The 25,569-nt window shown below is 44.3% G+C and overlaps 5 protein-coding genes across 9 annotated transcripts; 2 read left to right on the top strand and 3 right to left on the bottom strand.

Moving 5' to 3' along the window:
• Positions 1-1,066: 1,066 nt before the first annotated feature.
• Positions 1,067-6,027, top strand: LOC4330762 (DIS3-like exonuclease 2). The gene is made up of 6 exons (XM_015771173.3): positions 1,067-1,658; positions 1,754-1,807; positions 1,896-1,961; positions 2,755-4,965; positions 5,049-5,120; positions 5,204-6,027. Exons 1-6 carry the CDS (start codon positions 1,260-1,262, stop codon positions 5,603-5,605), a joined length of 3,204 nt encoding a protein of 1,067 aa, XP_015626659.1. The 5' UTR covers positions 1,067-1,259; the 3' UTR covers positions 5,606-6,027.
• Positions 6,028-6,457: 430 nt separating this feature from the next.
• Positions 6,458-9,720, bottom strand: LOC4330761 (uncharacterized). Its single transcript, XM_015767245.2, has 8 exons — positions 9,342-9,720; positions 8,090-8,598; positions 7,936-8,008; positions 7,600-7,680; positions 7,448-7,511; positions 7,080-7,167; positions 6,887-6,971; positions 6,458-6,802 (listed from the first exon to the last, which is right to left on the bottom strand). Exons 1-8 carry the CDS (start codon positions 9,450-9,452, stop codon positions 6,719-6,721), a joined length of 1,095 nt encoding a protein of 364 aa, XP_015622731.1. The 5' UTR covers positions 9,453-9,720; the 3' UTR covers positions 6,458-6,718.
• Positions 9,721-10,109: 389 nt separating this feature from the next.
• LOC4330760 (protein LNK1) lies at positions 10,110-13,515 on the bottom strand. 5 transcript variants are annotated; one of them, XM_015768262.3, is made up of 7 exons: positions 13,074-13,515; positions 12,320-12,554; positions 12,048-12,222; positions 11,658-11,688; positions 10,873-11,517; positions 10,570-10,706; positions 10,110-10,465 (listed from the first exon to the last, which is right to left on the bottom strand). In XM_015768262.3, exons 1-7 carry the CDS (start codon positions 13,119-13,121, stop codon positions 10,351-10,353), a joined length of 1,386 nt encoding a protein of 461 aa, XP_015623748.1. In that variant the 5' UTR covers positions 13,122-13,515; the 3' UTR covers positions 10,110-10,350. The 5 variants fall into 5 exon arrangements, with proteins under 5 accessions (XP_015623748.1, XP_066163513.1, XP_015623746.1 ...); XM_066307416.1 differs by lacking the exon at positions 11,658-11,688 and adding an exon at positions 11,739-11,949 and having other exon boundaries at positions 13,074-13,461; XM_015768260.3 differs by lacking the exon at positions 11,658-11,688 and adding an exon at positions 11,739-11,952 and having other exon boundaries at positions 13,074-13,456.
• Positions 13,516-17,015: 3,500 nt separating this feature from the next.
• Positions 17,016-19,209, top strand: LOC4330759 (annexin Gh1). The gene is made up of 5 exons (XM_015771878.2): positions 17,016-17,163; positions 17,263-17,408; positions 17,505-17,723; positions 18,293-18,505; positions 18,755-19,209. Exons 1-5 carry the CDS (start codon positions 17,088-17,090, stop codon positions 19,043-19,045), a joined length of 945 nt encoding a protein of 314 aa, XP_015627364.1. The 5' UTR covers positions 17,016-17,087; the 3' UTR covers positions 19,046-19,209.
• Positions 19,210-20,031: 822 nt separating this feature from the next.
• LOC4330758 (uncharacterized) lies at positions 20,032-20,848 on the bottom strand. The gene has a single exon (XM_015771879.3). The coding sequence runs from the start codon at positions 20,803-20,805 to the stop codon at positions 20,233-20,235; it is 573 nt and encodes a 190-aa protein (XP_015627365.1). The 5' UTR covers positions 20,806-20,848; the 3' UTR covers positions 20,032-20,232.
• Positions 20,849-25,569: the final 4,721 nt, after the last annotated feature.

The following is a 25,569-nucleotide window of genomic DNA, read 5'->3' as shown; positions in this document are numbered from 1 at the left end:
ATAATATTAATTTTAATGTGCCAAAATTTACCAAGGTTATGACACTAGCAAAATTTTGATACGACAAAACTGACTCTAAACTAGTCCATCCCTTTGTTTGTGCCTTTACTCCTAAAACTACACCAAAATTTGACATGTATCAAATCAAACACCACCTTTACGTCTTTAGCCTTGTCAAAATCTAGCATCGCCAATCTTCAACTTTACCAACAAACGGTAAGACTTATTTTGGCATTTAAGTAAGCAAGCTAAAAGTATCTTTAAAAGAGAGTCATATTATTAGTTACTACTAGCGAGTACAATATCGGAGAGAGGTCCTCTAACTTAACGTCCTTGTAACGTGGTCAGCAAGTACTCATATGTTAGCAGCCACATCTCTCTAATTTTAGATTAGACGATCTCAATCCAGTAAGATATAATATTTCAGCATAACCTCTCTACCAATAAGGTCAGTGTATCGTGAAGATATTCTCAAAAATATATCATAAAGATAAAACAAATACAGGATAGACAACTTTGTATTGTCGCATTATCGACTGTGGCGACTAAATAAGTGCGACAAAAATTGTTTTCATGGAGCATCATTATTCGACGTATAGTCGTATAAAAATCGACTAGCACAAAAACATTAACACGGAAATTGCCTTCTCCGTGACTTCTTTCCGATTGAAAAGATGCCTTCCATTTTCAATGCTATCTCACGTGCGCTGCGCCTAACAGTGGATCCATCATTCTACCACAGCGCAAGCAATCCAAAGGCCAGATCAGCGCTCATCCGCCGGCCTAGGCCTAATCGCCCGTACGCCGCCACCTGATAGCCAAAGAAGCAAACCCGGCAACCCAAGGAGAGCGATGTCGCATTGTAAAAGAGAGAAAAAAAAAGCGGTAACCCCACCACCCGCCGCCGACCATCTCGTCCCGCGAGGCGACGCGAACGCCACCACACACCACGTACACGTACTCCTCCCCGCAATCCACAACAAAAATTATTCCAAAACCACCCTCCTCTTCCTCTTCCTCCCCTCCCATTTCTTCCTTCCTTGCCCCCTCCTCCTCCTCCTCCTCTGCCTCTATCTATCCCCTCCTCGCCTACGCCTCGCATCGCCCTCCGGTGCCTCAAGTTTTTTTTTTCCGCGTCGGTATCGGCGGCGAAGCGGGCGCCTCCTCCACCTCCAGATCTAGGGTTCCCGCCGCCCAGGGCTCTCTCCCCTTCCTTCTCGAGGCTTAGCCAAACCCAGCAGCACGAGTGAGGCTGCGCCATGAGGGCCACCGGGGAGCACACCGCGGCCGTCCCCATCCCCGCGCCGCCGCAGCTGCCGGCTCCGGGGGCCGTGACGGAGGACGCCGCTGAGAAGGAGAGGAGGCGGCGGCGACGCGCGCCGCGGAGGACCAAGCAGGCCGCGGCGCAGCAGGAGGAGCCGGCGGCGGCGGCGGGGCCGAGGTCGTGCAGATCGATGCCGCCCATGCACGTGAGCGCCCCGTTGGATGCCGAGGCGGTGGAGGAGGAGGAGGCCGCGGGGACGAGCCGGTCATGCCCCTTGCTGCCCACGCCGAGCCCCGTGGAGGCGCTGCCCGTGGCGGGAATGGGACGAGGAGCTGCTGGGAGGCGGTTCTTCCAGTCCCACTGGCCCGAACAGGCCGTGGAGGAGGCGATCAAGGTTAGCCGCTGATGCCGCCTTGGTGGCTTGCAACTTTGCGGTAGAAATTTCGTGCGAGCTGGTCCATTGACTTTGCTGTTGCGTCCGTCGTGCAGGGAGGGAATGCCTTCGTGGGGAAGTTCCGTGTGAATGCACACAACCGAAATGAGGCAAGTATTGCTTGCTTCGTAGTTTTGATTGCTTGTTGTACTGTTTCCATGCAATTGTGTGGTAATGTTGTTTATGTGATTTTTGTAGGCGTACTGTACGATTGAGGGTATACCAGTGGATGTTCTCATTACTGGGGTGGCGCAAAACCGAGCGGTAAGTTCTGGTTGACATGCATTTGTGCTACCTGAATGTATGTGTTATAATGTTGTCTAACTGTGTAGTAATTAGTAGTGACTCTTTTAGAGAACACTAGTGGATATTGGAAATGCAGGGTGCTACTCTTAGTCTATCATGTATGTAGCGTTGAATTTCATGTTAAGGTCACACACACGTCTCGCTAACTGGTTACATATATGAGGAATTGGAATACACTAACTCCACGTTTATAGATACCTCATGAGTAATCAGGAAATGCAATGTTTGTCATATTTGGTATCATATGAGCCTCAGGGAAAGTCATGTGCAACACTATTGCACCTTTCCTTCCCATGATCTAACAACGCCACTTTTTTTTAAGTTTCTGTCATGTCACTGGATTGGGCACCTCTATTTTTGTCGTTAGTTTGAGACCGTGTGCAAAAAATCTCTGACTTGTCTTCTCGTGGCCATCCTTTCTTCTGGTACACTTTAACTTTTGGAACCCCTAACTTTTATTATGTTGTATGCATTCATCTTACCTGTGATAATCCTACAACAGCATTCAACATGATACCTTATTTATAGAAGCAATTCATTCAGGAGAAATGTTTAGGTGATAGATTCCTAGTAAAACTTTTTTGTCTTGTCTTGCCATGTTACCATATAGTTTATTAGAAATGACCATATAGTTCGTTAGAAATGGATTCGTTGTTCTGCTCATTTTCATTGCATATACCATTCCTGTATCCATAGTGAATGTTTTTTAAATTATTTTTTTTGATACAATGTTGTACGAACCACTTTGCAGATTGAAGGTGATCTTGTTGCTATGACACTTGAACCTGTTGCTTACTGGACTAGAATGAAAGGACCAAACATTACGTGCAACCCTGCTATAGGAGAGGGTTCTGCTGTTCGTGAAGTTGGTGAAACAAATGGGAATCATGATGGGAAGAAAGGTCAGACAGATGCCAACTGCAGGTTTGGAAATTGCAGCAATGGCCAACCTGTTTCGGACAGGACGCATTACCGTCACAAGAACAGTGGTTTTAGTAAAGCTGTTACGTGTGAAAATGGTCATGCTACTGTCCCAGAAAATTGTGGAAAGGACTTAGGTGAAGGAAAATCTGAGGCTTCTAGAGCATTGCATAGGATCTGTTCTATGGTATACTCTAACCCAAGCAGACGTCCCACTGGAAAGGTATTAGCTATTATTAAGAAGTCTCCTCGCCGTGACACTGTTGTAGGTTTTCTTGCTCCTTTCGCAGTGTGTCCTGATCCAGAGCAGCAGAAAAATCAGATGAGTATGCTTTCAAAGAGGATGAACCATAGAGCATCATCCTATTTTTCAGGACTGATTCTTCTCTTGCCAACTGATTCCAAATTCCCTCATATGGTTGTTAATGTTAGTACTTTGCCAGATAGTGTCAGAAACCATTTGGAAGAAGGTGATGCAGCTAAAGAATTAGTCGCTGCACGAATTTCTGATTGGAATGAGGAAAGTCTCTATCCCTGTGCTCATGTCATACAGTTGTTGGGGAAGGGTGGACAAGTCAAAACACACATGGATGCTATACTTTTTGAAAATGCAATATCTGATGCTGAATTCTCTCCTGAGTCCATGGAATGCCTTCCTGATATTTGCTGGAAAATTCCTCAGGAAGAACTTGAAGTAAGAAAAGATTTGAGAAATGTCTTGACCTTTACAATAGACCCCCCTACTGCAACTGATCTTGATGATGCCATATCTATTGAGATGCTTTCAGGGGGAATTGTGCGTATTGGGGTGCATATTGCAGATGTTTCTTACTTTGTTCATCCTGAGACTGCACTGGATGCTGAAGCTCAGATCCGATCTACTAGTGTTTACACCTTACGACGCAAAATATCAATGTTGCCTTTGAGACTTTCAGAAGATCTGGTCTCCCTTAATCCTGGGGTAGACAGGCTTACCTTTTCGATCATTTGGGACATAGATCCTCATGGGAACATAATTAATCGTTGGATTGGACGTACTGTTATTTCTTCATGCTGCAAGCTGTCATATGATCTTGTGCAGGATTTGATTTGTAGCGATGGAACTAAGTTTAAATCTGCTTCTTCTCTTCAAGTACATGGCATATTTGAACAAGATGATGTTATCAAGTCCCTTAGGTGCTTATATGAGATCTCAAAGAATCTGAAGGAGATTAGATTTAAGGGTGGAGCTTTGTCCCTTGAAACTGCAAAGCTTATGATCCAATTTGATGAAGGTGGAGCTCCATGCGATAGCTTTCGCTATGAGAGGAATGATGCTTGTTTTATTGTTGAGGAGTTAATGTTGCTAGCAAATATGTCAGCTGCAGAAGTTATATCCAATGCATTCCCAAATTGTGCGTTACTTCGTAGGCACCCTGAACCGAATTTACGGAAGTCCAGAGAGTTTGAGGCATTTTGTGCTAGGAATGGTTTTGAATTGGATGGTTCATCATCTGGTCAACTTCACCTTTCACTTTCTAGAATGAAGGAAAAGTTAAAGGATGATCCTGTTTTGTTTGATATTCTCATGTTTTATGCTTCAAAGCAAATGCAGTCAGCAGAATACTTTTGCACAGCAGACCTGATAAGCAAGAGGGATGATTGGGCTCACTATGCGTTATCTGTCCCTCTATATACACATTTCACATCACCACTTCGAAGATATCCTGATATAATTGTTCACAGAACACTGAATGCAGTAATTGAGGCTGAAAAGATGTATCTGAAACACAGGAGATCTCTCACAGGCCAAAACGGATTCAACACCGCATCTTGTGAGATGATGCACGGATGCTTTACAGGTCTCCAATTTAGTAAGGATGCTGCTGAATCCAAAGAAGGGAGTGAAGCATTATCTGCTGCTGCTAAGAAGTTTAAAGTCCCTTCCCCTGATAATCTTGGAGAGGTTGCTGAACACTGCAACGAAAGAAAGTGGGCCAGTCGTCGTGCAGAAGATGCTGGTCAGAAGCTCTACATGTGGGCCTTGATAAAGAGGAAAGAGGTACCGTGGTATCATTTTTTTGGCTTCTGCAACTGATTTTATCTAAGCTTTATTTTGAAAGGCTTATGGTTTTACTTTTGCAGGTCCTGGTTGCCAATGCTAGAGTTCTGGGGCTTGGACCAAAGTTCATGTCAGTTTATGTGCCCAAACTAGCGGTATATATATGCCTAACCTCATGGAAGCACTTGTTTTTGTTGTTTTCTTCTTAGCCTTGATGTGATCAATCTTTTTTGTGTAGATGGAACGGAGGATACATTATGACGAAGTTGAGGGCCTATCTATTGAGTGGTTGGAAGCCACTGGAACATTGGTGCTTGATTCATGCAGGAACAGGCCTCCTCAAAGGAGGGGAAATCAGGTGAAGTATAGAGCATTTGAGGAAGTCGCCATGATGGTTAACCCATCTGAATCAATATTCTCCGAAGAAGATGAGGAATCTGGAGCAACAGAAGCTGGTTGTGACACTGCCAAGTCAGTTTTGCTGAGTGATGAAGCAGTGAAAGCGCAAGTTGCCCCGGCCGTCCTGCCTCTGGTGATACAATACTTGAGCGAAATTCCTGTGGTTCTTCATGCGATTGGTGGTGAGGACTCTGCGTTGGACATTGGAGTAAGACTATACATGTCATCATATTTCAAGTGATAGGAAATAAGCATTAAGACAGAAATCTATTTTCTTTGGTGAACAACAGTAATAAAAAAATGACAGAAGAGTAGCATTTAAAAGTTCCTTTCAGGGTTCAGCAAGCAAATATCAACTAGTGTTGCAGATGCTCCATTCCTGTGTAGCTTCTTTCTCCGTTATCATATTTACCTCCATTTGACATCCAAGGTTCTCGCGGTCAAGTAGCCTTCCTTTTTTACTTCAGGCCACTTGACCAAGTCCCAGATTCAGCTTTGACAGAAGACTCTGTATCGGTGATGTATTCATTAGTTGCTCCTTAGATGCTTTTGTTCTTGTGTTGAGCCACCTGCAGTTTTTTATACTGGTGAACTCTTACACATGTTTGTCATCTTGCTTTGTTACTTTGGAAAAGAATAAAAATACTGAAGCTTTATTGAATATTTCAATAACATATTCAAGCTCTTTAAATTCCATCTGTTCCTTCAAAACCTGAGCTTGACTTGAGAAGCGAAATACGATGGTGCCCTCTCGTATGTCTGATCGAGTGATCGTATTATAAAACGCAGCCACAGTTATACTTTTGCACGCGTCAGTTATCCTTTTGCACGCGTCATGTGATTCGAATAACTCTGATAAAAGGGGATAAATATGTCATTTACGTTTTCCGTATGTAATGTAATCGTCTTCAGTTGGTTTATCTATAAACAGTGGTTAATGGTAGCTAGCACTAACAGTTATCGCTGCGCCTCAGCTGCTTTAAAATGATTCGCTAGAAGCCTAGAACGGTCACACGATTTGCGAGTTCTAGTGATGTTTTGCATGCAATTTCTTGTAGAGGCATGGGGAGATTGCAGGTCATTTATCTCCTGATTCGCCAGTAATATTGTTCTCATATAATGACAAGCTGACAACACTGAAACAAATAACCAGCGCGTCCATGTTTCGCTAACAGTAGCAAGAAAATTACAAATATGTACAGCTCTGAGCAAGCTCGCATGAGAAACGCAAGTTTCCATCACTCCTACAATCCTACACGATCCTGTGCACTAAAATTCTCTCAAGTCTACGAAAAACTGTACAGATGCATCATTCGCAGATTCAGCACAATTCAAGCCTTCAAGGACCACCAAATCACCACCGGCAAATTCCTGGTTTCTCAGTACGGCAGAGGGCGAGCGTCTCATCGTACTTGGAAGGATAGACGAAACCCCACAGCTGCATTGCAAAGAAAACAGCAGTTACATATCTGCATCCCAGATGAACATGATAGCATTCAGCCAGAAGCCCACAATTAGATACCTCGACATCTTTTACCGCGAAGTCTGGGGAATGAGATAAACACATGTTGTTAAAAGTCTCTGAATTGGAACTTGAACCACTCAACCTGAAAAAGGGTAACCCAGAAGAAAAGATGAGAGCTATCAATGACAAAAGGCAATAAAACCAGCAGATTTGACGGCGTGAAAGACATGCTTAAGAGGTGGGAGATTACAGGTCGGCATCTAGATAAAGTGCGAAATGACCTCCACCTCCTAATGCCAAATAGTCGGTGGAGCACACTGTGAAATAGTTATTAGCACCTGCAATACCAGAAATGAATGCTCAGGGGCTCTCCTGAGTTAAGTCTTTGCTAGTGTTAACAGTAATATATTCAGCAACTTGATCCCCCAGAATTTTTGTAGGAGTATGCTAGTGTTATATATATTGAACAGGAATCAGGGGACAAAAACAATCATAAGTCACTGCTACACAGAGAAATACATCTAGTAGTCTGGAAGGTAGGGTCAAATGGAACAAAATTATTTCGCAGCTTTTGATGTTCTTATGCAAAGAACATGAAAACAGGAGGTGAAATATTACCAGTCGGTCGATATATACTAGGATTGCTGTGTAAATTAGTGAAAACAAAGCAGCTATTGCTCCCCTGCAATATTAAGATTCCATCATAATCTGCATAAGGTAATTAAACCAGAAAAAAAGGGTATCAGAAATTCAGAATGTGTAGGTGGAACCTGATATTTCTTTGCACTGGTTGGCTGCAATGGAGCCTCAACTAAACCGCCAAAAACTGCACCTTCTTTATCCCCAACTACCTGTTAGGGAAAATATTATTATTATTACTAAACAAAAAAAAAAAGAAGTTTTGTAAAAACTGAACTAACATGAGCTAAAATTATGGAGACCGATATTTAAACCATAGAATTTTATTGGAATAAAGTGCTATCACAGTATCACCCACGTAAGAATATTTGGAACTTCAATATGTATATTGGCACACTGGCTGCTGGCCTTGGAGTACCAGTTAAACTATAAAAATCAAACAGCTTCAAGCTACAGAAGAAGAATACCAAGAGAGAGTAACCAGGGCAAAGCATGCTCCTTCTGTATAGAGTAGACAAAGATATTCCATGCCTCCATGTGCTGCACAATTGTGAACGCAAACATTAGACTTTAGCTAATGCATATAGTCATACCATATTAAATAACAGACATGTTTTAAACCTGTATAGCAAGACCCAGTTCATTCCTTTGGCAAGAACAGGAAAAGATGCATAAATATTGAACCTCATCACTTCTGACAAAAGAACAGATGGTTCTGACATAGCTGGCAAATTAATGAAGGAAGCAACTTCCTTTGATTCTTCAAGCTCCAATACAGGTGAAACTGATTCAACATGATCTACCACCTCTCTATCAATCTTAGGCTCCACATTTTGTTTGAAACCACCAATTCTAGCCGCTTTGCTAATGATTTTTCCAATGGAATGTTTTCCTCTACTTAGGAGCCCAGACTTTCCCTTTTTTGACTTCCCCATTGGTGTTAAAGTTGGGTATCCCAATTCCCCATTCTGATCAGGAATTATCTCCATGGAACCATTACTAGAACCAGATGATGACAGGAATGAGATCAAGAATGCTCTAAAGGAAGATGTGTCAGGGCCATCGGGGGTGTCAGAATTTTGCTCAGAATCTTTGTCATCCTCTGATTTTTCTTCGTCTTTGTCCACCTCCTACAACGATCAAAGAACTTGAGATGTGAGCTTACTGGAAAACAAGATGGTGAGTGAAACACGGGTCAGTGATTAGCGGCAATTCATAGCTACAAACTGGCATCAAAGATCAAACACATGCAGTAACAATTTATTTCAAACAATCAACAATGCAAACCATCTTTAAACTATAACAGAATGCAAAGGGATACATCAACAAAGACAACAGATAAACAGCTGGGGTAGGCTTTCAAAAGCGCACTGAGATGGAACAGAACTATTTCCCCTCTCGAGACTAGCAGAAGCTGACAATACGAAGAACAACTTTCAGGTAGCAAGTAGAAACATACAGGTGAGCTAACTTTACTATTGCAGCTACCTCAACTTCTCAAGTCCTCAATCATGTCAAAAAGAACACAAATATCCCCACCCGACGAAGTCCACTATCTATCAGCATTCTCCAATTCCGTTGCCACTCATCCAGATCGCGGCAAACCCCCACAGAAAACTAAACAAAGACAGGCAGAGAATTCAGCAACCTACACAAAAACCCTAGCAACGGGATGATCCCTGCGGCGAAATCACTCCAAAAAGTCCAAACCACGCTGATATCTCTACCGGCAGCATCCGACTCAGCCCGATCGCGCAAATCTAGGACGCGAGCCGCAAACCGATCACAATTCAAAACCAGATATAAACTGCCCGCACTACGAGGAACGGTAGAGAGGAGAGATGGAGAGAGAGAGAGAGATCTCGGGTCTCACGGGGAGTGGGGAGGAAGGCTCGCGCTCGGAGATTGGGTTGAGGATGACGGTGGTGAGGTCGGACACGAAGTGCGCCGCCTTGCTGCCCAGCGACGACGGCAGGTACCCCATCCTCCTCGCCACCCACCCCGCCTATTTCTGGAGGGGAGCGCCCCTCCGCGTCCCGCGCGGCCGCTAAGTTTAGGAGGCGACGAGCGCGCGCGCGCGCGAGGGAGGGGGACGCGAGTCAAGGCGAGCTCGTCCGACTCCCGAAAGCTTCCGGGTTGGGGATTCCTCTGCCGGGGGAGACGAGACGACGGAGGCGGTGGTTGCAGGCAGGAGGAGGCGAGGATTTGGGCCTTTTCCTCCCCACGCTTCGCTTCTCCTGCCGTTCGGTGGCGAACACAACTGCCAAGTCAAGATTGGATTATCTAGCCCGGTCACTTGCACACTTGCAAGATTTGTTTCCTTTCCTCTAATTGGCGGTTAGTGCACAGGCGGCCTCGGTTCGGCGACAGGGTTTATCTCCAACGACCGCGGTAACCATTGCGGTTATCGTGATGAACCGTGAAAAAACTGGAGAGAGTTTACATTTAAGTTTCTTTGAACTTGGTAGAATTATCCGGCACTTATCGTTTCCGCACACGTGATAAGCCTAATTACCATGGTAACCGTCAATAAGAGAAACCGTGTAAATCTGCGACCAAGGGGTAACCGTCAATAGAGGAAATTTTTGGACGGTACAATGGGGCATCTGACAAGTCACAGGTAAATGCTGAAGACAACAAAAAAAAAACACTGTAGTTTCTATTTAGAATCACATCTCTGAACAGCAAAGCGTTGCTATCACATTACATTTCATCTAGTAAGTCTGTACTCTTTAGTGATTACTGTATATACATGCGTACCGGAACCGAGAGGGAAAAAAAATTGCCGGACCTAGAATGCTCAATCGATCAGACATGTGCAGTAAAAAAAACCACATCGCATCAGCAGCCACTCCTACGTGTTTTTCACGGTGCAGTACAATTCAGGGACCAATGCCGAGCGCCGAATCAGGTGGAGATTTATGGTGGAGCGGTTTCTGGAGAAGCAGCTGTGCCACTGAGCGATCCATAGGGTTCATCATCTGAATTTCTCTCCACCTGTTTGATTTGAACATGTCAGAAAATTACACTTCACAAAAACTCAGCTGTCGATCACTTCAAGTGTCCTAAACATAATTGAAGATCACATTAAACCGTTGTACCTCTTTGAAGCTGATGATTCCATAACTCCAAGTTGGTTAACGGTCTCTGTTGTACTAGCAATGCGATGCCTATGCTCAACACAATTGGCCAATCGATACAAGGCATCTCTTATGCGAGCTTTGGATGCCACGTCCAACTGCAAAGTACATTGGAAGGATACAAGAGCTGAATACTTATCATGGACAATCTGAAATATTATCAACCTGAATAATAGCTAATTGCATTCACAAATTCCTGAAGAATGCAACATAGCTAGAAGGGTTGCAAGAGGGTGTTCTAAGTTACTGATACTATTAGTATACCTGATTCATGCCTTCCTGAAGCTTATGGAAGCCAAGATCCTTAACTGGCACAGCTTCTAGAATCAGTGGTGAGCAAGGGTTCACACATAAGTCTGCTGAAGTCTTTCCCTTCGAGAGGAACTGTAAGTCTGCACTTTTCAGAACATCGTCACCTGCAAATCCTTCAGGAAACTGGTGTGTTTGTGTCAAAGTAACGTTATTCAGATGTTCTGGGTGTTCATATGCAGTCAATGATGGAGGGAAATACATCTCTAGTGGATTTCCAGCCATTTCGTCGAGGATCATGTCTGGAGTTCCATTCAGTGGATCATGAGATCTCTTCATCGAACGCGGAACGTAGGTTGCAACGAGATCCGGTGCTGAGAAAGTCGATGAAGATACAATTTCATCATCACACATGATGCTTGATGTTGTTGGGGCTAGCATTTCCTGATTTGTGCAAAAGATAGCCTCTAGTCCCTCACAGCCACTTATGCGTTCCGAGCTTGTTACATTGTCAAATGGGTAGAAAACATCAACATCTGAATGTTGTGAAAATCGCTCGATTTCCCCGGAAGAACAGGCAAGTGCTTCATGATTCAAAGTTGCCGAACTTCTTCCTTTGCTGGGTGGTTGTTGTATGTTGATAGGATTTGCCATATTATTCTGCAGAGATAAATTGAAGAGAAATGTTAAAATGTTCCTATATGGAACCAAGATTATTTTGAGGAAACATATGATCTGGAGATTTGTTGCATATTGAAGAGGCCAGAGATCTTGACTCTCGGAATGACAAGAGAAGCTACCCTGGGGAAGAAACCCTCGGCATCATCTAACCTATAAAATTAGGGGGAAATCAATTAGAAAGATCAAAAGTTTGGAAGTACCTGATCAAGGAACAATGGTTCAGCACTAGTAGTATCGGAAACTGAAACTGATGATAATATAGACTTTGTTGTGCTCTCATTCGAAACAGTTGACAAATTGGTATTGTCCAAGAGACAGCTGCTTGGTACTAGCTGGGCATCTGGTAAGCAAACTGAAGACCACAGTGGATCTTCAAAGTGATTACTTCCTATCTCAAACGTGGACTCGAAACTTCTTCAGAAAAAAATGAAAGAAAAATGTTCAAGATTCACATAAAGGACTCAGCTTCTGATGGATAAAGATAGATGCTGGAGGCAGCAAGAGATTACCTCAGATCTGCTTCGAGGTCATCCAAGTTGAGCAGTTCAGACCAATCACAGTATAACAAATCTTTCCCTTTGTTCCTGTGCTCATCCTGCATAGTATTGCCTTCTGACGAAGGAACGTCTGAAACATTGCTAACACTGACATATTCATCAGCATCAAAAATGCTTGGTTTTGTACCTGAATGAATGCATTTCATAGACATGGTCTTAGACTAGAACTATCCATCATAAAAGCTCCATTATCAAAAAGGAAAGATACAAGCAAGATTGCGTACTTTTTGGAACAGTGACATCTTTCTTGTAAGTTGGTGGATAAGTGCTTCTTTTACCGCAGGATTCATTGATGGATCTCCCGTCACAATATCCAATATTGTTTCTGATGCCACCGCCCTGTGTAGGTCCTGACCTTGTCAAATAACCAGCTGGGCTGATCCTTGACTTGTCATGGCCTTGAAGCAGCACGGTGTGGTCATTCATCAGAGCAAAGTCATTCATAACAACGTGGGTGACCTGAGAAAAAAATCGCTTCATCTTTAGTAGTCCAGAAAAGCTACTAGAACATTACAGTTCAACAGTAAGAAATTTATAGCAGTACCAATCTTTCTGTACTAGTAGTATGATATTTTTTCTCTGTACTGTTAAACGGTTAGTTATTATTTCTTCAATTTTTCCTGATGACTCTCATCTAGTTCGCAGATCAGATGTAGTAGATCAAAATGAAAGTCAGCAGCATCAACTCCAGTCCATACCAACTACTGTACTGAACTATACAGAGTACATACGACTCCGTTTCCGTACATGAACTTCAAGCATAATTGTTCTCAAAAAAAAAAAAAGAACTTCAAGCATAACAAGTTAACAACCAAACAATAACCATAAGTTCTTTCTTGGAGGGCCAATACCCATATTAATTTTGAGCAAGATCACAACAAAAATACAAGATACTACATCGATTCTACTGATCAAACAAGCTGGAGAAACAAAGCAGTATATATGCATCATGCAACGAGAAAGCTGAAGAACACTTACCTCGTCGCAAGGATCAAACCCCCATCTCCTCCCCACGGACGCATGCATTATTGATCCAGCCAAACAAACAAGACAGCAGCTCAACCAAGGATCGGAGCGCAGAGATGGCAAGGGAGAAGACGAAGAAGAAGAAGAAAAAAAAGCACTGTGCACGGCAATTCGGCAAGGAGCAGGAGGGGTAGCTAGCGCTAGTGGCCATTTATATCATCGTCGCCCCCCGCTGCGGCGCGCGCCTAACCTCCAGATCGGGCAAGCTTTAGCCTAGCCATAGACCAGTCTCGGCTTCTAGCGTTGCGGTGCTTAGGCTACGACGCGACGAGACGAGGCAGCAGCAGCTAGCATCGGCGCCGAACCGTGTGTTGGGTGAAAGGGAGTTAGGCGCTGGGCCAAGTGCGCGCCAGAACGCTTGTCCCGGAGGAGGGATATGCTTTGGGTTGGGGATGGGGATCGAGTCACCCAACCAACAAGACTCTTCGCGCCGGAAGAGCAGCGGTGGCCGACCCGCGCCGCGACGTGACGCCGCGGAGGGCGCCAGAAACGGGCCGCGCGACAGCGACGTCGCGCTCGCCTCCGCGCGCGGCTCGGATACGTCACGTCTCGGTCGTCACGTTTCAAAGGTTCCGCGACCGCGCCTGCCCATAAGCGGAACTGGTTCTCCGCTCTCGCGCCTTTCGTGACAATGGCAAAGTGGCGGTGGGAGATAGACGCGCTCGGACGGACGGATAATCGAGCGATTCGGCTCGGCCCGGGCGGGCTTTTTTTTTTTTTTCTGGCGTGGTAATGAAATTTCACGTGACAAATCACGATCGATGTGCAACGGTACAGGATAGCGGGCGTGACACTATCACACTAGCCTGGATTTGACACATGGAAAGCTGGAGTAGCTTGTTACTGTAACTCGTCAGGGACGTCGGAGAAGATCTCTGCTGAGGCCAGATCCCAAAAATTTTTTTTAAAAAAATCACATTAAATATTTGAACACATGCGTGGACATTAAGTATGAAAAGAAAAATTCAATTGTACAGTTTGCATGTAAATTGCGAGATGAATTTTTTTAGCATAATTACGTCATGATTTGACAATGTGATACTACAGTAAAACACTTAGTAGTGATAGATTAGTTAGGCTTAATAAATTTGTCCAGTTTACAGACGGAGTCTGTAATTTGTTTCATTATTAGTCTACATTTAATACTTTAAATGTTTTCGTATACTTTAAAAACTTTACACCAAAAGAAATAAACACACCCTGAATTTATTAGTGCAAGAGTGTTCGATTTGTGTGTCTGTGTGCGCACCGTACCGTGGACGATGCTGTTTTACCACAGGTAGGAATTCTTCAAGCTTTTGTTGTCCGGGTTTTATACAGACTCAATACTCCTCTGTCAAATTTATTTGACTTCGGGTTCGGAGTACTTCGGGTACATATTTGCAAACGAAAATAATTTATGAATAAAAATTTTATATATGTATTCTTATAACTATCTAAAAGCAAATGCTAAAAATAAATTTTGATGAAGAAAACTTAAAATTAATTTTAAATCTAAGATTGAAAATTTAAATTTTAACTAATAAACATAACATAAGTATAAGTGAAAAAAGATTGGGGTGGGGAATTGTTCTGTGTTCATCTCATTCCAGTTCAATCCTCATCGAAACCTTAGGCAAAGCGATGACGCAGGAACGGTGACGTACGTTCCAAATCATCATCGCGTCTTTATGTTCGTTCTGAACTCTGAAAGCTGGCCGTCCAGAAAAAAATAAGGCCCGCTTTGATTCGGAGGAAATTCATAGAAATTTTAGAGGATTTTATTTTTATAGGAATTTTTTCTACAAAGCCCTTTGAATCAAAGGAATGAACGCTATGGAATTCTATGAAATTACTATGGAATGCCTCTTCCCATACAAGTTTTGGAGGAATTTTAACAAGAGGTAGAACCTCATGGAAGAAATCCTTTGAGTCTTTATCTCTCCTCAAATTCATGTGTTTTTATTGTGGTCCAATCAAACGGTCATTCCTATATTTTTCCTGTGTTTTGCAATGCTCTGTTTTACACTTATTCCTCCGTTTTTCTATTTCCGTGATTCAAAGGGGTCCAAAAAAAACAACTACAGGAAAACAACGGTCTCTGCACGCATTTAATGTTTCTCTCGATGGCCATGCATTCATCGCCCTACCGGCACTACTGCGCCTGTTTATCCCCCCGCTAAAATTTAGCCCTGTTACTTTGAAATATTTGGTCACATATATAAAGTATTAAATATAAATAAAAAAAACAACTAATTACACAGATTGCGTGTAAATTGCGAGACGAATCTTTCAAGCATAATTACGTCATGATTTGACAATGTGGTGCTACAGTAAATATTTGCTAATGACGAATTAATTAGACTTAATAAATTCGTCTCGCGGTTTACATGCGGATTTTGTAATTGTATTATTATTAAACTATGTTTAATACTTTTAATGTGTGTCCGTATATCCGATGTGACACGCCAAAACTTTACACCACTGTACCTAAATATAGCCATATCTCGAGAGAAACTTTGGAGGTCAATTGGCTACGTGGCTGTGCCCAATAAGTGCCTAACTGTGCAGTCACTGTTGCACTAGTCAGAATTGTGTATGGTATCCATTAGTTAGAGTTGTTCTAAATTAAGGCCGAGTTTAGTTTCAAATTATTTCTTTAAATTTCTAACTTTTTCATCACATTAAAATTTTCCTATACACACAAACTTCTAATTTTTCTATCACATCGTTCCAATTTCAACCAAACTTTCTAATTTTTGTGTGAACTAAGCACACCCTAGGAAGGGAACGATGGGCTAGAAAGTTCAAACATCAGACAGCCTAAACAGCAAAACGTTTTCCGACTTTCTGTGGTGGCCATCCATTGACGGCCGGGCAGGGCAGGCAATAGTTTTGGTGAAGATGTGAAGCTGCTAAGGATGTTAGGATTGTTGCGTCCTTGCGTGCACATTGCTTTAATTCCTAGTAAGAACGGTTACGCGTGTAACCCTGTATGATCCGTCAATAGTAAGTTAGGAGCGCTAAGCAACGGCGTATAAGTATAACCATCGGCCTAAACAAGCTAGTGTCCCAATCACATTGTTACAACCAGCCCTAATACAGCATGATTTAATTTAATCTCCGTGCTGCCACCCCCAATCCAAGTATTCTATCGCCACCACCAAATGCACTATGAAAAGCGCACACATGGTTGTTCTTGGAATAGGGATGAAAACGGATCGGATACGGTTGGAAACTAACTTTATCATATTCATTATCATATTTTTTTTCTCGGAATCGAAATCGGAATCGGAAACCCGGATACGAAAACGGAATCGAATATTATCAAATACAGATACGGAGCGAATACGAATCGAAACGAATACGGTAACGAATATTAATCGGAACATAAAAGCCCCTTAAACTGACCTTCACAAATCAACGAAGAAATATAACTTCTTGTTTTTTTCTAATATAGCATGTTATATTTGTAAAGATCAACAATTAATAATACCATAACGAGAAACATCCACAAACTTGCACATCCCGACAAAGTCACACTGTCACACGTATTACCGGTTACAAACTTGCAAATGATGACAGTCACACGCATTAACGCCTTGGACGGTCTTAACCACCACCTAATCCACTTAAGGTAGCTAAATTATTCGTCATCAAGACCTTCCTATTGATGCCATCACCGCGTCCAGTTGCCCAACATGTGGCGTCTCAGGCACGGACACGTACTGAAGTCTCGGGTCCCACCTTGCCAACCTCTCCCCCGTGATCGTGTCTTTCCATACCCTGCGCGACGCGACGCGACGCTGTCGCCACCGTCACCGACCGCGCGCGCACGCACGCACACTCCGTGTCCAAACTTTCCTCGAACTCCTCCCCGCCGCATAAATCCCCTTCGCCTCCCCGCCGCGCCCCGCGGCGTCGCACGATCTCACTGAGGCATAAAGTGAGAGACCGTGATTGGATCGATCACCGGAGCGACGATCAATGGCGACGCTCACCGTGCCCGCCGCCGTGCCGCCCGTCGCCGAGGACTGCGAGCAGCTGCGCAAGGCGTTCAAAGGTCAGGCGCGCGCTCCGCCGTCCTCGCCTTAATCCTCCGCCGGCCGGCGCGAGGCCGGACCGGGTGCTGACGCGATCTGCTTTACTGGTGGTCCCGCAGGGTGGGGCACGAACGAGAAGCTCATCATCTCCATCCTCGCCCACCGCGACGCGGCGCAGCGCCGGGCGATCCGCCGCGCCTACGCCGAGGCGTACGGCGAGGAGCTGCTCCGCGCCCTCAACGACGAGATCCACGGCAAATTCGAGGTCCCCGATCTAGCTTGTGCGGATTAATCGGCTCCCCCCTTTAGCTCCGTCGCTATCTGTCTGATTTGATTCGTGTGGGGGTTGGGATTTTGTCAGAGGGCGGTGATCCAGTGGACGCTGGACCCGGCGGAGCGGGACGCGGTGCTGGCGAACGAGGAGGCGAGGAAGTGGCACCCGGGGGGCCGCGCGCTCGTCGAGATCGCGTGCACGCGCACTCCATCGCAGCTCTTCGCTGCGAAGCAGGCGTACCACGAGCGCTTCAAGAGGTCGCTCGAGGAGGACGTCGCGGCGCACATCACCGGCGACTACCGTAAGGTGATGATCCTGAATCTATCATCTACCACGGAGTTCTTGAAATTTTGATAGATCGATATCTCTGTCATAATCACAGAAACCATGAATTTTACACTTGCTGCTATGCTTCTCAGGGATATACGAGATGTTTATCATGACAATAGACTTATGCGAGATGTTTACTTCTTGATCTCCTTGTTCTCATGATTAGTATGTAGTGTATAGTGGATAACTCAATATTGAAGATGAATTGTTTTGCTAAGGATCTAAATCATCTCTTCAATTTAACTCTAGTATACTGCAATTCCACTTTTTTTATTTGTATTTTGTGTGGGCATTGATAAATGGTAACGTAGTTCTTAGATGATCATATCTGAGAAGATAATGCAGTTACTAGCTGTGTGAGATGATATCACTTCAGTTACCCTGGTCTGTATACTAGAATGTGACCATCTCCTCAGTTTACGTTGACTGGACCATTTTATTATTGTGCTTTAAAATTTGTGACATACTACTAAATTGCATACGTCAATGCTAAAAAAAGAACACCCTTGTTACCAAAATGAATTATTTTTATTTCTTTCTTGCAGCTTTTGGTGCCACTTGTGACTGTATATCGCTATGATGGGCCAGAGGTGAACACATCGTTGGCACATTCTGAAGCCAAAATACTCCATGAGAAGATCCATGACAAGGCTTACAGTGACGATGAAATCATCAGGATTCTCACCACAAGGAGCAAAGCACAGTTACTAGCAACATTCAATAGTTACAATGATCAGTTCGGCCATCCAATCACTAAGGTAATAATAGCATTGATAACCGTTTTTTTTCCCGTTGAAAAACATTTTACTTACCATTCCTTGTCCAATCACTAAGCTGAATGATAACATGCATTGTATTGAAATGTTTCATTCAGTAACATGCCATTGTTTGCACTGAACATGGTATTTTAGGAACTGAAATTATTACACATTGCTAGTGGTCCATAATGTCGTTTGCCGACCTGTCCTTGTCTGAAACTCTTCTAACACATTCTGGCACACTGACAGGATCTTAAAGCTGATCCTAAGGACGAGTTCCTTGGTACACTAAGGGCGATCATAAGATGCTTCACTTGCCCTGACAGATACTTTGAGAAAGTCATTCGATTGGCTCTAGGAGGAATGGGCACAGACGAGAACTCTCTTACAAGGATCATAACAACTCGTGCCGAGGTAGACCTGAAGCTGATAAAGGAGGCCTACCAGAAGAGAAACAGTGTCCCATTGGAGCGAGCTGTTGCTAAAGATACAACCAGAGACTACGAGGATATACTCCTTGCCCTCCTTGGAGCAGAGTGAGGTGTATATCTGCTCCATCTCGTCTGTCTGATCCTCCTTGTTTGATCGGAAAATAAGATCTGCATAGAACTGTGTTCTATTTTGTTGTTTCTGAATGATACAAGTGAGCTAGTCTGCATAGCAGTGCTCATATAATAAAATCTGTCCTGCATACTGGTTTGTCATCTGAGCTGCTTCAGATACTATTGGAGTATTGGTTCATTATCAAGCGTTATTGTTGCGTGGGGAATTCAGGTAGTTTTCAAAAAAAAAAAACCCCAGTTACATCGTTCGGGAATAGGGTTTTTAAAAAAAAAGCCCAGTTACATCGTTCGGGAATAGGGTGCCATGAGTTAGCAGAGGATGGTTACAGACATAGGAGACCATAGAATCGTGGAAACTTAATTGTTCTTAAGGCTAAACATGTTTTGTCGGATACTCCCATGAGAATCTCATGGTATATTCAACTCAATACTATGGCACTTTTGCGGCGTAGATTGGATCGGCTGTCAATTTTCACGAGTGACCAAGACTTGTCACAGTGTAGTAACTTGCTACGCATGGCTCTTACATGGTTCGTGTGTATCAGGACTTGACTTCAGGAGATTATCAGAAGGTGGCAACCTGCAGTAGTGAGTACATGACAGTTGTTACTTGTACGCTGAAACCTCTTCCACGAACTTATCAGGCTCTTGTACTCTTCCTGTTTACAGTACATGAATTAATTTCTTTGAGCATGTCAGCGGCGATCTTTTACCTTCCGTTTTTCGTATGTCCGCGCAATGTTGTCACTCGTGACGGTGTATACTGGTGCTTGTATGCCATTAGGCCGGCTCATGTCAACAACCGATTAAGACAGACAATATTAACAGACAGGTCAATTCCAAGAAGTAGTTGAACATCTGACAGCTTTTTTTTTCTCTCTGAAAGAAGAACATCCGACAGAATTGCTAGACTAATTTCAACCAATCTTGTAAGTAACGAAGTCCAAAAAAGCCAACCAAGAATTGAGATTACATGAGTGTATTAACGCATATTTCTGCAAATTTGGGAAAGCTTGAGTACAAACGCCATCATTTTTTTCAAGGATGTTATAACACACTAACCTTAAGAGATGCATGCGCAGAAAGAAAGTACTGTACTGCCAATTACCAAACCTTTACTACAGTATTGTATTGGCTTCCATTGACCAGTCCGACAAGGAGAGGTTACTCGTCGGACAAATCGAGCCACGAGTCGAACTCCGGCGACCCAAGGTCCGGCAGCCCATCGAACACGCCGGGCGGCGAGCACTGCATCAGCTGCACGGTCGAGACGCCCGGGTTGCTGCTGCTGCTGCTGCCGGCAGCAGTCGCCGTGTCCGAACCGTGCCCCTGAAGCGCGCCACCACCGTACCCACGCACCGCGGGCGACGGGTTGACCGCGTGGACGGGGATCCTACGAGGCAGCGGCCGGAAGATGGCGGCCGCCGGGAAGCCGGTGAGCTCCTGCACCATGGAGCGGAAGCTGGACACGTCGGTCGCCACCACGGTGGTCGACGAGCGGCGCGACGTCGACGCCGACGGGCGCGGCGGCGGCGCCGCCGCATGCCTCTTCTTGGCGGCGCGCTGAGGCTGCGCGGCCGCGGAAACGACGGCGGCGGCGGCGGCCTTGCCAGCCGGCTGCTGCAGCCTCCCGACGGCGTGATGGTCAGGGCGCCCCGAGACACCGATGCACGGCTGGTACTTGGCGCCGAACGCGGTGTGCGTTGGCGCCGTGCATTCGTGGTCGCACGAGTACATTGGCTTCTCGTGACAGAGGCTCAATAGTGTGTGTAGGTTTGCCAGTGGAATAGCTGCGTTTGATGGCTACTTATATATACTTAGCTGGAATTTACCGCCTGGGTCTAAATTCTTTTACCTCTTCGGTGATTATCCCGGTAGTATATTCTCCAGGCAGACGATCTTTTGGGCCAAGCAGACACATAAAGTGATGTTTTTTCTCCTAAAGATAAATATAAAGATAAAGATAAAGATTAATTTTTTACGCAAAATAAGATGGTATTAACGTATAATTAATTGAGTTTTAATTATTATAAACTTAAAAAATAGATTAATATGATATTTTAGAGCAACTTTCATATAGAAAGTTTTCCCACGAAACACACCGTTTAGCAGTTTGAAAAGCATGTCACGAAAATTTTTATTTTCATCCAACTATCGTTGTAGAATAGAACGGAACCTAAATGTTTAATCAGACGGTAGTGTATCGAACAATCGAGTTGGGTTGTTTTGACTTCGATTAGTAATTAATCTGTACATTAGTACATGGCGAGTTGATCCTTATCTTAGTTCTTCCTGTGCTCGTGCTCGTGAAGTGATCGTCAGTTAAAACAAGGAGGGTGTTCTACAAGCCAGTGGGGGGCAGATCAAACAGTTGAGGAGCGTTGTGAAATGGCATTGCGATCGCTAAGCTTTTTCCGGCAGGTCAAGTAGGACGGACTCTCTCTTCTCTGCTCTGCCTCTGCATGCAACACATCTTGCTTTTCGCGGTAGATTAACTTCTGTTCACGAGTAAAGCAAACCTTTTTGTTGCACTTGATATAGTTCCATTGGCCATTTCTTTCTAGATATGAACTCGATGACAGGTAGTTCATATGATTTGCGGTTTGCGGATGCTGCCCTCTCGTGTGACCACGCTGCTAGTGGATTCCCAACTGAAATCCCGTGGTCAAGCTCACGTACGCCAATAATTTCTCGGTCACGATGGTCGATGTATCACGTAGCTGAAACTCAGTTCAGACGAGAGTACAGCAGTATCGATCTAGCAAGCATACAGTTCCCATAACGTCGACGCATGGAAGAATCGTGTGGGCAATATTATCATCCAGACGCACGCGCTAGCTTAGCTTAGCTAGCTTGACTGACGACTTCTAATTAGCTGCCAAGGGAGATGGTGTGTACATACCGTCAATGTGTAACGTAACCATGTATACGATGTCATACAGTGAGATAGACCAGGAATATATGTGCTAACTAGTACGACACGCGTCATTCAGTGCGTTCGTGACTTGCTATCGTGGCGTCAACGTAGTTGAACTCTCGGCCTGTTGATTAAGCATGGGGATAATTAATCAATTACCGCATACCTGCACACACTTAGGACATGTTCACTTTAATGTCAAAAAAAACCTTACCAAAAATTAGCATACTTACCAAAATTTTTTACAGAATTTCTTATATAGTTATCAAAATTTGACAGCAAACTAAATGTAGCCACTTTTTTTAATAACTTTACCAAAATTTGGTAAGGTTGAAAATGACATCAAAATGAACAGGCCTTAAAAAGCTACTACCTGCTGGTACAATTTTGGAGGCGGTATTTTACTGACGTACTCCACGTATTAGCAGTTAACACAGAGAAGTCATGCACGTGCGAATGCGACAGTATCTTCTGATAAAAAGGAGGCACCGATGTGTCGGCCAGCTGCAGGCTGGAGCGGGCATGGCTTTATCACTGAGCTAAGTGCTCGCTAATAAACAAAGAAAACTCATTGATTTATTATGAAATCAAACCGCTCTATCTCTGTCTCGAAAAAAAAATCCGCTTTATATCAAACAATGGATAAGGATTAGCCATGATGAAGTGAGTCGGCATGGCGAGCTGGTTGCAATCAAAGCAGAGAGACCCACAAGGCACAATCCATTAGTATATGCTAGTATGATTTTATTATTTTTTCTGAAGACAAGTATATTGGTACGTAGTAGAACGGGATCCTGCTCCATCACATAATTTTGAGCCGTACGCAACCGTAACCTCGTTTCTCGACTAATATGGGCCGCACATACGTCACAGTCCTATTCTGGCCCAACTTCCACTACGTAAACGCACATGACATGACAATCCAGTTTTGGCCCAACCATATGTGGGGGAATCCAAATACGGGCCTCACGTAATCCCTTTTCGGCCCAACCATATATGGCCTGGAAGGTCCAAAAGGTAAGGCCCAGTGAGGCAGGGAATGAGTAAGTAAAGGGAATAAGTCTATTGACCTCCCTCATATCTTGCCCTTAGGTGAATTGCATCCCTCAACCACAGAACCGGGTATAACGTCTCCCTCAATTTCAAAAACCGGTACAAGTAGAGTCCCTCGGTGGTTTTAATAGCAGTTTCATCCTACATGACACTTACGTAGCGGGTTAACTTGACCTTCACCCCATGTGACATCAACGTGGCGCTTATGTGGCACTAAAATGAAAACAAATCTAAATAGGATCCACATGTCAGTGGTAAAACAATAAAAATAAATATCAGGCCCACCTATCAGTTACCCTTTCTCCTTCCTCTTTACCCCCCTCTCTCTCTCAAATGGATGGCGGCAAGCAACTGTGGATGGAGGAGGCGGCGACGGGACAGAGCACGAGCCTCCCCTCCCCCCTCCCCGGTCTTGCTGCCAACGTGGGTCTCGGAGAGTAGCGCGTGCAACATGGGTCCTAGAGTACTCAAGCAGCGCGTGGATGAAGTTGGATGCCGAGAAGTGGGATGAGCAAGCCGACCAATCCAACTGAAGAAGGTTGCCGGTCCAACTAGCGTGACGATCGGCAAGCTCCTCCAACTCGTGCAGCGCTGTTGGCCAGCTGGCGAGCTCCTCCCTAGTGCGCCGTCACCGCTGCGCTACCTCTATTGATGGAAGGTGTGTCGACGTTTGAGGTCACGACTACTGTATTTGCATGGTATGGGGATCGTTGGTACCGAGATTGAGTTAAAAGAGATAGAGACAAGGGTTTTTATACATGTTAGGGCCCCTTATCTGACAGGTAATAGCCATACTCATGTTGGCCAAAGCCGGTGTTGCTCTTTATTCATCTGAATTACACAAGTACAATATTTGGGATAACCTATATAACTATCGTCGACATGGTGGCACGAACACCAACACGTAGTCGATGACAGGGTAGTCTTCCTCCTCGAATATGAACTCGTCGAGATCAGAGATAGCACTAGATTCCTCTTTGTCGGCCTCCACAGGCACTGGATGAGGTCTGTCTAGGCTTATCTCTGATGTCGATGTCTGGTGGCGTATTGGTTTGTCCTGGCTTAGTGTGTCAATCTGTTGTGTCTTGTTGGTCTGTCTCCCCTCCTCCTAGGGGGTATTGTATTTATACCCATAGATGTCCCTTTGTCCAAGTAGAACTAGAGAGACCAATATGGATACAATTCGAATAGTCATTATAGTTTTCATATAGAACTCTACTCGTCCTTCCTTATCTGGAACTCATTCTATATACGAGCTATGATTTCGTATAAGACTTGGTATATGATGGGCCTCACCGAGCTTAATCAATTACTATTAGATATGTGGTATCAATAACCCTGATAAGGTGAGAGAAGAGGAATAGATGAAAGATGGAGGGGTCAGGGGGAATGTGAGGATGAGTTGGAGGCCACTGATAAGTGGGTCCGATTTGATGACGCAACAAGTCAATTGCCACATCGGATGAAACTGCCTCCGAAACCACCCTGGGAGTCGATTGCAATGGTTTTTGGAGTTAGAGGATGGGTTATACCCGATTTTGCAATCAAGGGATGTGATTCAAGGAAATGAGTTGAGGGGAGTAAAATAGACTTATTCTGTGAGTATAAAGGACAGTAACTATTGGATGGTCCGGTAAGCCCATGCGCATCGCTGTCCCATGCTGCTCATCACTGTATTGAAACGGTAGTTGCGCTTGAGTTGAGAATAGGGCGGTTTCGATCTCGTAGTGCGATTTAGACATGCCATCGGCTTTTGATTTGGACGTCTCCTAGGCATTACTCCGTACGACAGAGAGACGACCAATTCTTCCGAGACAGGAGTGTTTTGGCATTTCTTACATGGAAACGCTTTTCGATCGCGCTTAACTCCTGCTGCAGAGTTAGTTTCAGGAAACTGACAGGGGAGATCAGGAATGTGGCCTTAGTGATTGCTTAACTATACTTAATTTCATGGCACATACTGATCCAACGTTCACATGCTCTTCAACGCTCGGTTGCAAATTGCAATTGACAGTAGCAGCAAACCATGAATAGGTTTATAATAATGATCAACCGGTTGTCAACGGCCAGTATTGTATTGTCGGTAATCGGCATCAGCCACAAACACCAGGGTTGTTAGCTCTAACGAACCACTATTCATATATCAGTCTGAAATACTGAAATCCGATGATGCTACGCGGCAACGGTTTTATACTTTTATGATATCATAACAATCTGCCGTCACACCATGCAATGATGCGAGAAACGACGCTGACCACAGAAAGATTTGTTCGTGCCTGTGCTGCTTAACTTTTTGGTCTAAAATACAGTGACCCCAAATTCCCAGAACGATGGGAGACCTGCTAGCTGCTTTGCCAACTAACGCGCAATACGCTATTATTAGTGATGTGCTATCCATGTTTAGCACGTCGAACACGTTTTGGAGCAGATCGATCGATCACGATTCACGTCGTCGGTGACGGTGCGTACGTGCACATAATAGTGGAGCACAAAAATGGCCAACACAAACCCAAGTCCAGATTGCTAGCTAA

The sequence above is a fragment of the Oryza sativa genome, chromosome 2 (assembly GCF_034140825.1).
Source record: "Oryza sativa Japonica Group chromosome 2, ASM3414082v1".
Taxonomy (NCBI): Eukaryota; Viridiplantae; Streptophyta; class Magnoliopsida; order Poales; family Poaceae; genus Oryza; species Oryza sativa.
This window is presented reverse-complemented; position numbering and strand designations above follow the sequence as displayed.

Bases quoted from the DNA above. Each gene is read 5' to 3' on its own strand.
- LOC4330762 (XM_015771173.3), top strand. From the start codon at position 1,260: ATGAGGGCCACCGGGGAGCACACCGCGGCCGTCCCCATCCCCGCGCCG. The intron at 1,962-2,754 runs GTAAGTTCTGGT...ACCACTTTGCAG, and splicing joins GGGTGGCGCAAAACCGAGCG to ATTGAAGGTGATCTTGTTGC. The intron at 5,121-5,203 runs GTATATATATGC...TTTTTTGTGTAG, and splicing joins TTTATGTGCCCAAACTAGCG to ATGGAACGGAGGATACATTA.
- LOC4330761 (XM_015767245.2), bottom strand. From the start codon at position 9,452: ATGGGGTACCTGCCGTCGTCGCTGGGCAGCAAGGCGGCGCACTTCGTG. The intron at 8,009-8,089 runs GTTTAAAACATG...ACAATTGTGCAG, and splicing joins AACTGGGTCTTGCTATACAG to CACATGGAGGCATGGAATAT. The intron at 7,168-7,447 runs GTAATATTTCAC...CTGGTATTGCAG, and splicing joins TAGTATATATCGACCGACTG to GTGCTAATAACTATTTCACA.
- LOC4330760 (XM_015768258.3), bottom strand. From the start codon at position 13,121: ATGCATGCGTCCGTGGGGAGGAGATGGGGGTTTGATCCTTGCGACGAG. The intron at 12,555-13,073 runs GTAAGTGTTCTT...TTTTTTTCTCAG, and splicing joins GGTTTGATCCTTGCGACGAG to GTCACCCACGTTGTTATGAA. The intron at 11,659-11,738 runs GTACTTCCAAAC...TTTCTTCCCCAG, and splicing joins AACCATTGTTCCTTGATCAG to GGTAGCTTCTCTTGTCATTC.
- LOC4330759 (XM_015771878.2), top strand. From the start codon at position 17,088: ATGGCGACGCTCACCGTGCCCGCCGCCGTGCCGCCCGTCGCCGAGGAC. The intron at 17,409-17,504 runs GTCCCCGATCTA...GGATTTTGTCAG, and splicing joins AGATCCACGGCAAATTCGAG to AGGGCGGTGATCCAGTGGAC. The intron at 17,724-18,292 runs GTGATGATCCTG...TCTTTCTTGCAG, and splicing joins TCACCGGCGACTACCGTAAG to CTTTTGGTGCCACTTGTGAC.
- LOC4330758 (XM_015771879.3), bottom strand. From the start codon at position 20,805: ATGTACTCGTGCGACCACGAATGCACGGCGCCAACGCACACCGCGTTC.